This window comes from Acyrthosiphon pisum, chromosome A2 (assembly GCF_005508785.2).
Source record: "Acyrthosiphon pisum isolate AL4f chromosome A2, pea_aphid_22Mar2018_4r6ur, whole genome shotgun sequence".
NCBI classification, from domain to species: domain Eukaryota; kingdom Metazoa; phylum Arthropoda; class Insecta; order Hemiptera; family Aphididae; genus Acyrthosiphon; species Acyrthosiphon pisum.
The window spans coordinates 46539041-46553585 of record NC_042495.1 but is presented as its reverse complement, the minus strand read 5'-3'; the positions used below and the strand labels follow the sequence as shown (position 1 = coordinate 46553585).

Here is a 14545-nt window from a genome sequence, read left to right as displayed (position 1 = left end):
CAATATAGAAAAATCACTTAAAAGTTCAAAATTAAAATTAATTATTCTTAGTACTTATTTAAATTTTAAATCAAAATTAAAATGTTTTTAAAGTTAAAGATTAAAAAGTAAAGATAAGTGAAATATTTTTCAAATTTTTTTTTTTTCGTGGTATAAATAATTTAATAATGTATAATACTATAATTTATTTTCGTTTTCGATTTCGTTATTAAATTTTTTTCGATTTTTGGGATTTTTTGTTATCGTTTTTCAGTTGTTTTTCGTTTTTGTTTTGATAATTATTTTAATTTTTTGTGTTTTTTCCGTTTTTTAAAAATGTTTTCCATCCCTGCTTTTAACCATTGAATTCAAATGTTTACCATCAATATGTAAATTGTAAGATGGTCAATATTTAGCCCATTATCTACAAACAGATGGCTTTGTAGGCGTTTGCTGTGTATATATTTTTATTGTTATTTAATACAGTATCACTTGTTCTGTTTGTGATTAATTACATTTTTTTTACTAGTAACAATATTAATTGTTTTAGCTCAGTTAAGCTGTTAGAGCTCAGGCGGATATAAAAGTAAAACAAAATTTGACAATTGTTTACAATAATATGCCTAAAATCCACGATTAAAGATATATCTTTAATCGTACTAAAATCCGAAGGTTGGATTGACCTAAATTTATTAGAGTTAAAATTAAGAGTCAGATAATCTTTATAGACATGTTTAAGAAAATGTTAAAAAAATAATACGAAAGCATTAATAGCAAAAATATTTTATATAATATAAATGATTTATTTATTTTTTTATAATTTTTTAAATACAATAATAATAATATTATATGTTATATATATATCCATTCATAATTAAATTTATTAGGTATGTTTCTAAACTTATATTAAAATATATTAATAACCAATAAACAATAAACATACCTGTAATTCAGACACTAAAATAACATAGTTCCATTTAGGGATGTTGTAACATAATTCTAAAATAAATGTTTGAGTACAATGAGATTTTTTTAAATAAAAATAAAATATAAATGACAATAAAAATTATTAAAAATATTAATAATTGCTAATAAAAAAGATATCTATTTTAGGGTATTGTTGGGACAAACAAATGATTCGAAAATTGTGTAGAATTCATTGGCGAAATAAAAATAACATTTAGAGGCATAATCGGTGGAGATGTTGACTAACCCTAACTTAAGTATTTCTGATTTTACCCGGCACATAACTTTTATCAATTACTGGTTCTTGTAGGAATATGTGTAGACATCTTTCATTTTGTGCCAATGGATGGCCAGCAATTCTGAAATCAAGAATACAAAAATGCAATTAATGATGGATAAAATAATACCATTAATAAATAATAAATATCTATACTTTTATATTTAATAGCATTGTTAAATACCATAAATTATGTTTTTATTTATTTATAAAATGTACCTATTAATTGAAACTATGGTGGTATTATTTCTATTTCATAATAATAAATAATATAGATATCAGAATATTATGTATGTAATAAATATTAAATTTAATAAGTAAAAATATACTTGTTTATAAAAACTTCAAGGCCTTTTCGCCGTTCTTCAATAAATTCTTCTTCAAATATACCATCATCATTTCGGAACGGCATTTGTCTTTTCCATGCCTTACCAGGTAAAGGAGGTACAACAATCTGAAAAACACATTTTGATATTAAGAAAACACAATCAACGTAGTTTAATAAATCACTGTATTAGATGGGCTATTTTTAAATATTTTTTGTTCCATTTAAATAAACAACATTTTTTTGAACTAATACAGTTATACAATTATTTTGTTTTAAACTAATACCACCCAATTTTTAACATAGTAATATTTTTTGGTTTTCTTATATAATTCTCGTAAGATAAATCCACGCATTTTATTGTCAATATATAATATAAAAATGATTGTATGTCTGTCTGTGTGTCATGACAACTAAACCCGGCAGGAGATAGAATGTTTGTCTGTTAGTGTGTGTGTGCGTCCTTTGGTTGCCATGGTTACCATGGCTTTTCAAGCTATTATAATAATAATTATTTGTTGCCGGGCACTTGACGGCATCATTTGGTACAGAGATAGATTACATTTCTGGACAGAAGCTAGATTAATTTAAAAGGGAAAGGACCAGCCCCGGGAGATGCTCACATAGGGATTTTGAGAAATTTTTGTTTATAAATTATTGGTTGCCAGACAACGATGTACACGGGACATAGATAATAAAGATATGGAAAGGACATAATGGTCTTAACAGCGGTCTTCGAGGGAAACAATTGAGGCCAAATAAAATATAGGTACCTAAATCGAGTATCGACTATCAATATAAAGGAGCCTCAATTGCCTTCCCCTACAGGAACGCTGCCTCAAATATATTTAACATAGGCGTGGCTTATCCATATCTTTATTATCTATGACACGAGATCATTTGGTACAGAGATAGGTTAGACATCTGGGCAGAAGATGGCTAATTTAAAAAGGTAGATGACCATCCCCGGAAGGTGTTCAAACATGGATTTTGAGATTTCCGATGGAAATTTTTGTTCATAAATGGTTGCCGTGGGTTTCAAAGTTATTATAATATTAAGTTTTATTGGTTGCCATTGTTTTAAAATTGTCGTTATAGTAACCGTTATATTATAAAATAAAACATATTGTTTATATAGAGTTGGCATTTTTAATGGGCAGCGAAGTGCGCGCGATCAGCTAGTATTTAATATAATTAAATATAATCTGTGATAAAATAGTAATGTAAAAAAAATATATAAGTTTTTTTTTTTTTTTTTTTTTTTTTTTTAATTTTAAAACTTCCAGCAAATACTATTATAGTTCGACAATTATGAAATAAAATTGAATTATAAAGATAATAACAAAGTATGTGGATAGTAATAACATAATACGAATAAAATAAAGATAGCATACCAAATAATAAATATTGGGAGTAAGTAGATAACATAATAGATTAAGATTATACGTATAACATGACAACAATATAAATAATATAAGGTTATTAGTTTGCAAAACAAACAGTGTAATAATATATGTAATAAAAATTATACAGTGGTGATTAAATAATAAAGGTAATAGAGAGATAAGTGTTAGATATATAAATTTTAAATCTAAATTTTAGCTAAGGAGAGAACCGTTTATGAACAACCTCGGTAAGGAGGGAAATTAGTGGGCTAATTAAGGAATTAAAATTAAATATAAATTGTGAAAGAATAGTAAAGAAGGCTTCAACGGAAGAATTATCGATTTTGACTGCTTCAGCATAAGATTTCGTTTGAGGCTGCCGAGCATGATCTTCACAAACCACATCTGGCGATTTATAAGTTGACGTATTTGTGACTAATATATAAGTTTATTGGAGATTAAAAGCTTATCAATTATATTATCAGGCCTGCGGGGGGTGGATCTGTAACGGGGAACATGTAAAACACGGTTTTAGAAGATAGTATCTTCCACGATTTAAGATATACCTACAAATATATATTAAATCGTGGTATCTTCTAAGATCGTGATGTAACATCACGGCTATAGATACTATCTTTAATCGTGTGTAACATATAAAATATAAATGATACACAGCGCCCCCGTAACATCTTATCAATTTCAATCCCTAATTATTCCCGCTCAAGATTTAAAATGTAATTTTACAATATCTTTGGATTGTCAGTGTTACCACAATAATAGTATATTTAACATGTTTTTTTTTTATTATGTTTACGCTAAAACCTATCGGCGATAACAAAAAAGTCAGTATTCGCCATTCCACACTGTCTCGTCAGTCTGTTCGTTTCGTTGCTCAGACGCTCAGTTTATCAGTAAACAGTATTCAGCTCATAACTCGTAACCATTTGCGAGTCGCTATCTATTCAAATTGTAATTTGGATGTTTTGTTCTGTTAAATTCACTACTGTGATTTTAGTTAATATTAAGTGTTTACGTAGTAAATAAATATTTTAAATTAAAAAACTAGTGTCATGTAGTTTAACAAGTGACTCACAAACTCACAAATTAAAAAAATGACATTTTTAGAGACTACTGCTGTACCAAACACATCGGCAAATGAGATTCAAGAAAACGTTACTACTCATAACATTCTTGTTTTAACAATAATAACTCATTACATAAGAGACTATGCTAAGAGATTTCCAGTACCTATTGACAGACCATTTGATGCTGTGCGAACCTCAAAGTTCCATCGTACATTTAGTATGCTTGCCTTACACTTAATTCAATGTCCTGATCTTACGTTTGGAGAATTAATCAATTTAATATCATGCGGAAAATACCAACTACCTCAAACCTTTATTGAAACTTTTCACTTGGAAGTATATCATATGATTAATACTAATCTAAATATTATAGCAGAAATGTTCAAAAATATGGATGGTACCTCATTGGATAACGGATTACCAAAAGTACATCAAATGAAAATTGTTAATGGCAGTAGTCCTGTAGGCATATTTTTACGACGTATAATGTTATTCTTCAATAAAATGCAGTTTTTACAGACTGAAGCTGTTATAAAGGAAGTAAAAACCCATTGCAGTACAATATTAAACAAAATTCCGGTAAGAATTGTGGCAAACTACATTTTGTTTACTAACATTCATATCATAAAATAATTTTTCAGGGACTCAAAACCAAAAAAGTGGGATCAAATGACAAAGAAGAACTTAGTCCAGAAGCTGTAGAAATGATAAAAATAAACAAGACAATCAATGAAATTATTGAAATGATTAACATAAATTATCAGGCAAGTTTTAATCAAAATAGTAAGTACAATAAAGCTCGTTCTTGGTCTCCGCGACAAGTAGAACTCTTTATTGCACAACAAGTTAAACTATTGAAAATTAATGAATCTGTTGCCCTTGATCCCCCAATTCTACAAGAAAAACTAAAAGACATTCTGAGAGCCAATCCTGACCATTTTGACGTACATTATTTAAACTATCTTAATTGCTTGAGGGTGAAAGAATATTGTGGAGCAGTAAATAGTGTACAACATTATTTTAGTCGTCAAACTTTTAGGGTTATAAATTTAGATGAAAAAAGTAGAGGTTATCAATATACATCTCTCAATATGGCCATATTGAATGCATTTTTCAATCATAATGATGAAGCTATAAGTTATTTGAAAGAAAGTATAGCAGTAGCTCATCAAGTAAATGACCATGTTTGCTTACAGCATGCACTGATGTGGATGTACACATTGAGTAAAAAGAACAAGTCAACTATGTTGAGATGTTCGGTAACTAGAAGCAAAGAATTAGAACTGCATCAGATCACTTCATTTAGCTTACAATCAATGGCTCAATATTTGGTTGAAAACGCTGAAACTCCAGCAATAGTCTTCGAAATATTAAAGAAAAGCGAAATATATAATTATTTCAATGGTTTAACTGATCTGCGTATGACAAATAATGTACAAAAAGCGGCAATTTGGAATACATATGGTTATCAACGTATATCAACAATACATTCTTTATTAGTCTTAGAACATGATCAGTGTAACAAAGATGTTTATAATATAGAAAGTAAATGTATAGCCATGTGCAATATCATTAATGATTTGATTGCTCATGGTGATTATTATCTTGCTCCCATATTAATCAATGAAGTTTCCCATATTTTTCCATATACACATAGTAAATTCTGGATAATGGCTGAACAGTATTTAAATTTTACATTAGCTATGAATAAGGAAGAATGGCCTAAAGCAGAATTAGCAGCTAAACAAATGGCGTCTGTAAATGTAACAGAAAGTTTATTACGATTAGGAGAGATGTATTTGAAAAAAGAAGACTTTGTTACAGCTACTAATATGGTAAAAGAGTTAATGGAGAATAACGATGAAAACACAGTACTAACTAGATTGCGGGCATACGTAATTGTTGCCAAAGCAAATGAAAGTGCAGCTCTAAATTTACTTATGGACGCAAAATTGATAGCTATTGAATATCATTTGATGTATATGACTGCAATTATAAATGTTGAGATAGCAATTGTTTTGATGAAATATGATTTTCCCCATAAAGCATTAAGATTGTTACAAGAGACAAAACAACATATTTATTGTGGCATAAATGTTTATGATAAGGCATACATAGATTTACAAATTATTAAAGCAAAGATGATGGTTAACATAGTTGATGAGTTTGATCACAGTCAAGAGTTTTTAAATAAAATGTATAATAAATTAAATACAATTGCAGAAAAATTTCGATCAATAGAAGCTATCACAGAGTTAAAAGAAATAATATATTTACAAGCATTAATAGCAGATGAATTGGATATGAAACAAAACCGAAACAAGCACGCAATGGAATTTAGGCACTTGGAAGAATACAAAGTTCAACAGTAATGAATGATACAATACAAAATAATTAAACATATTTGTATACTGTTTTTATGCTAAATTACGATATTGTATTGAATTCGTAATAATATAATAAATTTAAAGTTGTAACTAAGAAATGTGCACTTTGTTCTTTCACATTGAAACTAAATAAAACATTTTTATTTGTCCATTAGTTATTTTTGTATACAAGTATTCAACTAAACGTCAACTTTTTAATACTATGTAAATTACTAAACAAAAGTAAAATAGATTGGTGTTCAGTTTCTAAAGAGAGTAAAAAAAAAATTATAATTTTATGAGAAAAATGCATATTCCGTAAGTATAAATATTAAAAGGTTATTTATTTATGCAATACCTACGTATTATAGGAAATATTAAGTATATGGCTAATTAATAAATAATTGTTGATTAAATGTATTTTTTTAAAACAATTTATTATTATTTATTTAACTTACATTATTGATAAGTCATGCTGGTAAAAATGTTTGAGGTTAAATGCAGAGGCGTGCAAAGGAAGATAATAATTTTTCACCAAATATAGATCTGAGTATAAATATTTTATTATAAAAAGTGAAAAAAAAAACTGATAGGAAAATATGAAATTTGATATATTATAAATTTAATTTTTCCATTCTTAGTTTAATTTTTGTGTAATTAAAGTTTTACTCGTTAAAATAATATAAGAATTACTATAGATTAAATTATCAATAATTTAATATTTTTTATTTTTTATAATCTCAACAATTTGTTAAGTTAAACTAGTCTTAAACTTACACACTAACCACCAGCAGCATCTGTAAATTGCCAAAGTATTCCTTTAGATAACCAAATTAAATTTGAAAGCATAATTCAGGTTTTTATATTTTTATGATTTAAAATGTAGTGTTTGTATTTACGTATTACCAATGATTATTGTACTAATATTTCTAATGAAAAATGTATCAATTAAAAACATAATAATTTACTACCTATAGTCATATAAATATCAGTTCTACAGTCTTTTGACTACTGGAATTTGGAAGTATAATAACACAAATGCTAGGGAACTAAAAAATTGTTAAAAAGGACACTACACCCACATGTGTTGTCTCCGTCTTACAAATGTACAACATAGCAATAACTGTTTTGGCGAGGGAAAGTACAAAGAAGGCTAGTAACTAAGAAACAAATTTTTACCACGTAAAAAAAAAAACTTTGGGCTGTGCGATATCGTTTTATTTTTTTTGATATCTGAACTTCTAAAAATGTTATTCGTTTGAAAAACAAAAACAATAATGGATTTTAAAACAATAAGAATTTTTTGTATAAGTGATATCAAAAAAAGTGGGTAAGTAGATGTCGCTCTGCTGTACAGTAGGTTAAAAGTAGGTCACTGCAATGGATGGTGTTAAAATTGAATTCAATGATATAATATCATTGTATAAGAAAAACGATGCTAAGCGAAAACAGTTAGCCCGCCTATGATATTAATAAGTATATTATTTTGATGATATTATTGTGAATAAAGTAATTTATATATAATTTATTTACGTGAACCTTGTTTTAAATTTTCAATCCTTAGCTATAAAAGTTGAACATTTTATAAATTTTTAACTGAAAAATAATTATTGAATTTTAAATTTGATAAATGTTGTCAAAATTTCAACTTTAAATGCTTATAAAAAAAATTGTGCCTATGTATTTTTATTATTTTTCAACTGCTATTGTAACAATATTAACAATATATCAGGAGCCTTGTATTAACTTTTCATACATTTTTACCCAACAAATAACATTTTATTGGTACTTATAGAAAAAAAAACTAATAAAATTGAAAACTGACATGTTCAAAAAAAAATAAAAATAAAAAATCAAGATATATTCAAAATTTTATGGTGTATAGTAAATGCAAATATAAACAACTAGTGGAAATGTAAAGTGTTCATTTGTTTTAAAGATACACCCAAAACCAAAATCGATTTTGCGTAAAAATTCCCGTTTTCCATAATTTTAATGTTGTTTTTCCTGTTGCTTTTGAAAACTACTGGGAATTTTAAAATTCGACCTCCTAAATGCACCAACCAAAAGATTCACTTTCCCATCTAACAAGATATTGTTGCAGAAAATCGGAGCAGTTTTACTGCCACAAACCGTGACGACAGACACAAAAAAAACACATCATTGTAAAATCAATACATTCATCGTTCCACTCAGAATTTAAAAATAAAAACGATATTGCACAGCCAAAATTCCATAGACGCAAATTCCAAACAGTGTAATGTAGGAAATGTTTGGGGGGCTTAGCCCCTAAAGCTCCCCCTATTTGTGCCTTTGCAAAGTTCTCTTTTTTAGTTTAAAAATGTTGTTTCTTAGTGATGACTAGGGCTGGGATTTGGATGCACTTTTCATTTTTTTCTGAGGTTGCTATACTTGCCTGATCACAACTCTGTAACATCTACTTTTCAATGAGAATTAGAAAATTTATTTAGCATTTTATGATTTTAACCTCATTTTTTAGGGCATTATTGGAGTTTTTGGGTTCAAAGTTCTAACTTTAAATTTTGTTTTAAGATTTTACACGCTAACGCGAGTTTTATACAGATTTATAAATTTTTTAATCCATCAAAATAGTTTAAAAAATATAAGGAAATAATTGACTTTTCAGATTAAAAGAAATCCAAGTTAAAATTTAGCCCAAAGAAATCTTGAGGTGGTTTAAAAAGTTAAACGTCATAGAAAAATTATTTTAATCGCCTTTTTATCACTCATATTTTACAATTTATAAAAAATAAAAACAATTGACCTGCATTTTTTTAGTGTATTATTTAGAATTTGTAGGGTTTTATAGGGCATTATATTCCCAGTCCTAGTTATGAATGTAGCTTTAATGGTTCTTACCCGTGCAAAACTAAAACTATAGATGAATTGCTTATTTTTAATTTCAAAATTAGTTTTACCTACTAATAAAAACAGTCTAATAATGTAATATTGACTTAAATTTATTTAATTCATCAAGCGCTTAGATTTATTTAGATAAGCTATTAGGACAAATATTCTAAGAATAATAACTTATAACTCATAATATAGCCACAAAGGTTTATCTATAATATATGATATGTAATATTAGAATAAGTTGGAAGTACACATTACCTTACTGTCTCGTTCTAGTTCATTGCGCAACCATTCAAAATCACTGTAACGTCTACGGACACTGGATTCTTTGACCTTAAACACTGGTAGGTTTGTCTAAAAACAATCAAAGAGTAGTCACATGAGTGACATCAGTAAAATGTTCTACCCAACACAGCGCCTAAACTTTATACAAGACAACTCACTCGCATGCGAACTTCGTAGTCAGTGTATCGTTTTTTGGCCACACCATGAGTTATCGGGTTCAATATATCAATTTCTAAAAAATTGGCCGGAGCCGCATACGCATCATCCAATGTTTGCTTCTTGACGTTCAACCGTCTGGTAGCCTCAGCTGTGTCAACCATCGTTTTATTTTAAGTTGTTATAGACGTCCCTTTTACGGTAGTACAGCAGCCGATCGTTGGGCCTCGATCGTACCCGTGAGATGAGCGATAAAATGTTTTTTTTTTATTTCGCGCGGAAGAGGAGTATCAAGGCGTCCTTGGTACCGGTACACCAGAACAGGAGCAGCAATCGATGACGTAACGACAAAAACCGGCAGACTTGAATGAACAAAAAAAAAAACCAGAAATGGAAAAAAACTATCGCAGAATAATTGGTATTTCCTGTTGATCTGAAGAATTCTTGTCGACGGCCTACGACGTGATAACGCAACAATTGAAGAATTGAATTATAATATTTATATATATGTATATTATAAATACAAACGTACACAATATAATTCGTAGCAATAATAATAAAAGATCAAATTTCGATTACTCGGGATTTGAGACGATTGAGCCGTCGATGATAATGGGTAGGAAATATCAAATAATTTATAATACGGCAAATTTAGAAACTAAATAATTTATATCCGCGGAATGCGGATTCTCAAACACGACCACTGTCGTGAAAATCGGGAAATGATCGAGAGACGAGATAACGACGGGATGACACGCATGGCCATGCTTGCCAACCGACTATACACTGTTCGACTTGATAATGAGCATTGATAACAGTGAGAGCGCGCGCGCGACACGGCTGTTGCCGATAAAAATATTTACCAAACCAAACAACTAACAAGTAACAACCCATTTTAACGATTTAATATTATTTATTATTAATTAGTAATTACTATTACTATTATTCATTATTCTGTATTCATTATTCGATTTTTCGAATTTATAAATTAACTGTCACCTGCGAATCGTTTCTTAGGGTTTCAGTTGACGTTCATCATTGAAATCGACTGACCGATCATGGACCGACGGCACGTACTACACTTTCCGTTGCGTTATTGACATCGCCGTCATTGAAATAATATAAATTAGGTAACCTTTGCTTGGACGTTATTTGGCTGGACGACTGCCATGGACTTTTTCGCTCTAATCGCCATCGTCGTGGCGTTCTACGTCGCTCTTATGTTTTTGGATTTCACGTTCAAGGTGGGTGAAGTTTAGTCATGATTTTGCAGTTTGCATAATATGATGAGTGCCTCTGTTTAATTGATCATCGCCGTTAATAAACTAATTGCCAATCTTGGTAGGAGATCTTGAGGCTAAAGACCGGTCAATTGGTTTGACAGAATGCCCAAAGTAGACATTTTTATCAATTGTTATAATATTTTTGCATGTTTTTATTTTAGTCCTGTTCACACTATCCATATTTGATGTTAATACAAAAGACAGGATTAAGTGTTGGGCCTTTTCAATTACGATGGTACACAACGTCATTGAATCGTCTTATACTGAAAATGTCGTTTTGGCATCCAAAATTCCAAACCAATTGGTTCACTTTTGGGTCTTGGATTACTATTTGTTTGATTATACCATCTATATGTTTGGTTATTGTATCTTCAGCACAATTGTGTAAAAAAATATTCACGGAGCCTACTAGTGAACCATCAGGCAACCAGCAAGATACATTTCTTGAACCAATAGTAAGTGAAATATACATTATTTTATAGAAAGTTTTTCTTAATTAAATATATTTTCAGGTACCTGGGATCAATTTACCAATGTCAGACTTAAGCTATTATATATTTGCACTTATGTTTTCGACAGTTTTCCATGAACTAGGACATGCATTAGCAGCAATCAGGTATTTGATTTTTATATTATTAGTTATTACTCATACTTGTGCGCGTATAATTTCCTATAAACACTTATTAAACATGAGTTTTTATTGTGAACAGGGAAGACATGCATGTGGAAGGTGTTGGTTTAATGTTTATTTTGATTTTACCTGTGGCTTATGTTCATTTGGATGACATTACCTCGTTGCCAAGTAGCAAACAGCTTCGAGTTATGTCAGCCGGCGTGTGGCATAATATAGTTCAAGCTCTAATGGCCTATCTTGTTTTATGGCTCTTACCATATATGTTGTTTCCATTTTTTACAGTTGGGCATGGTGTTATGACCACCCAAATAAACCAGGTAATCAGCAGTCAAACAAATATTTTACTTTGGGTAGTTTTAAATTAAACTTTTTACTAAAGCAATCTCATTATTTAGAGAAATTCCACACCAATATATTTTGAATAATATTATCTTTCAAATAAGTATCACCAAATACAAATAGTAATAGCTAAAAATATTCCATTATTCATTTTAATACTACCTTTTTGGTTTTGTGTAATTGTGTGTTACTATTTAACATAATATAATATAGATTATTTGGTGTCCTACAACATAGTCGCATAATTTTAAAATTCCATTATAAAAATTTTAAAATTGTTATTATTATAATATTCAATAATATGGTAATAAATTAATGATATTTTCCGTGTATTTTTTGTTTTTAGAAATCTGGTGTTAATGGGCAAGGAGGACTAGTAACTGGTGATGTTATTACAAAATTAGGGAACTGTGATGTGCATGATTTTGACTCATGGATAGATTGTTTAAATCGCACTAAGACAAGTGTAGATTCTGGATTTTGTTTATCACCAGAATTTGTTCAACATCATGACGAAACAAAACCAGGTAAATATAAAATTATGATTTTTTCAAAATGTTTTATATTACTCAATATTTACTAATCCAAAAATTAATAATTATTTTAGTGCATTATGTAGATGAATATATAATAAACTGCTGCGATCCAAACTCAAAGACCAATTTGTGTTTCGAGTATATTGAATCGCTGTCCAATCCTCAAGAACTACCAAATCATTCCTGCTTAAATGTTAGAAAAGTTATAGAAAGGTCAACATCACCCTGTGATGCTGATAATCAATGTACATCAGCCCATTGTTATTATCCTGCAATTCGTAAGAATCATAAACTTGTGGTTATCAAACGTGAAAAAAAAAATGAAGTCTTATTTCTTGGACAGCCTACAGAACTGCAATACATATCTGTTACTCAATATGTACCCAAGACTGATTATCTACCAAATAGTATACCCGAATCCATTGAAAAATTTTGTAAATACCTAATAATGTTTGCAGGAGGTTTAGCCGTCATAAACGTAATACCGTGTTTTTATTTTGATGGAGAAAAAATATCAAGGGTATTAGTGAATACAATGCTGAAGGAACACGTTGAACATTTGAGTGTCCGATTAGCAATTTCTATTTGTTTGACAATTTTTGGTTCTTTAATATTGATTATTTATATGATATTAGGGTTTTGGTCTCTGATAAAAATTATAAACTAGACATGTACCGTTTGCCTAATATTATTAATTGTTCCTACTTTCTACTAATGGTCAGGGGGCAACATTATTACTCTTACCAAATTTCAAAAATGTAATTATTTATATTATTTTTCAAAATACGTTTGAACTGAAGTTGATAAGATGTGTATTTTATATATTTATACTATGTAACTTATTCTAATAGTAGATTTTTTAATGTAATCTTAAGCAAGTGCCTGTTCTATATTTCTTAAAGAATTAATAGGTATTATGATATTATACATTCAACATTTTATTATTGAAATAATTTTTTAAGCTAAAGTTCATAATTTATTATTATTATTATTATTATATTTATTTAATGACTGAAAACATATATTTATTATTATAGAATATTAAAATATTTTGAATTAGATCAATTTTCAATAAAAAAATAATGAAACTTGTTGACCTTACTTTTTTTAATTGTTATGTTTGGATACCAAATGTCCAAATATATTTGTGAAATAACTATCCTAGTCTTATTTTATTTATTATGTAAATATTAAATATCAAACATGTACCTATATATTTATAATATTAGTAACTAATATACTATTATGGAGGTAATATATTTATAGAATTGTATTCCTATAAAATATATTATTAGTCATTTTGTCTATAAATAACAAACAAGGTTCATTTATATGATACTTTTACCAAATAATTTCTATTGAATTAATAATATGAATCAATTGAAATTTTTATAGCTATATTATTTTCTGTTATTGCTATATGACTGTACTTGTAATTATTCTTCAATAAAATTGTATGTTTCATTTTTACAAAATGTTGTCTTTTTAATCCTGGAAGTTTATTGAAAGGTAATTTTAAGCCCAGGGCTTGAAACAGTTACTAAATTAATCCCATTAGCGCTAACCGAAAAAAAATTGGATAATAATGGTCCTGTTATAAGCGGTACCATATTCAAAATTACAGGTTACCGATTAAGTGATAACTGCTTCCAAAAACTGTTGGTTGCCAGTAAACGATTGAATACTGGTTTTTTAAAAAAAAATTGTGCTAAACCACTTTTGTATCCGTGCCCTTTCAGAGACAGACAACGATTTACAGTTGTCTATATAGAGTCTATAAATATATATTATAGACTATACATTGTCTGTTGAGAGTTGAGCAGTCGTGTAAAGAATACTTTTAAAAAGTACTTGAGTAAATACTCAAATACATTTTTTTTTAAGTATTTAAGATACTACTCAAATACTTTAATTGTATAGTATTTCAAATACTACTCAAATCTCTGAAAAAGTATTTGGAATACTTTTCAAATACTTTTGGTTTTTAAAGTGGGTTTCTAACTATCGTAATATAAACATAGGTTGTAGGTTATCTAATATAGTTAGCTAATAGTT

General features: G+C 28.6%; 3 protein-coding genes across 4 annotated transcripts; 2 read left to right on the top strand and 1 right to left on the bottom strand.

The window, feature by feature from the left end:
- Positions 1–759: 759 nt before the first annotated feature.
- On the bottom strand, positions 760–10426 carry LOC100165609 (sorting nexin-like). Of its 2 annotated transcripts, XM_008187198.3 has the most exons (5): positions 10231–10426; positions 9701–10153; positions 9516–9611; positions 1552–1676; positions 760–1304 (listed from the first exon to the last, which is right to left on the bottom strand). In XM_008187198.3, exons 2-5 carry the CDS (start codon positions 9860–9862, stop codon positions 1199–1201), a joined length of 489 nt encoding a protein of 162 aa, XP_008185420.1. In that variant the 5' UTR covers positions 9863–10153; positions 10231–10426; the 3' UTR covers positions 760–1198.
- LOC100164264 (anaphase-promoting complex subunit 5) lies at positions 3768–6558 on the top strand. The gene is made up of 2 exons (XM_001950370.5): positions 3768–4596; positions 4659–6558. The coding sequence occupies exons 1-2, from the start codon at positions 4045–4047 to the stop codon at positions 6387–6389; spliced, it is 2283 nt and encodes a 760-aa protein (XP_001950405.2). The 5' UTR covers positions 3768–4044; the 3' UTR covers positions 6390–6558.
- A 25-nt stretch (positions 10427–10451) lies between the features above and the next one.
- On the top strand, positions 10452–13960 carry LOC100162197 (membrane-bound transcription factor site-2 protease). Its single transcript, XM_008187203.3, has 7 exons — positions 10452–10580; positions 10716–10942; positions 11143–11436; positions 11494–11597; positions 11692–11932; positions 12301–12481; positions 12562–13960. Exons 2-7 carry the CDS (start codon positions 10868–10870, stop codon positions 13155–13157), a joined length of 1491 nt encoding a protein of 496 aa, XP_008185425.1. The 5' UTR covers positions 10452–10580; positions 10716–10867; the 3' UTR covers positions 13158–13960.
- The last annotated feature ends 585 nt before the right edge of the window (positions 13961–14545 follow it).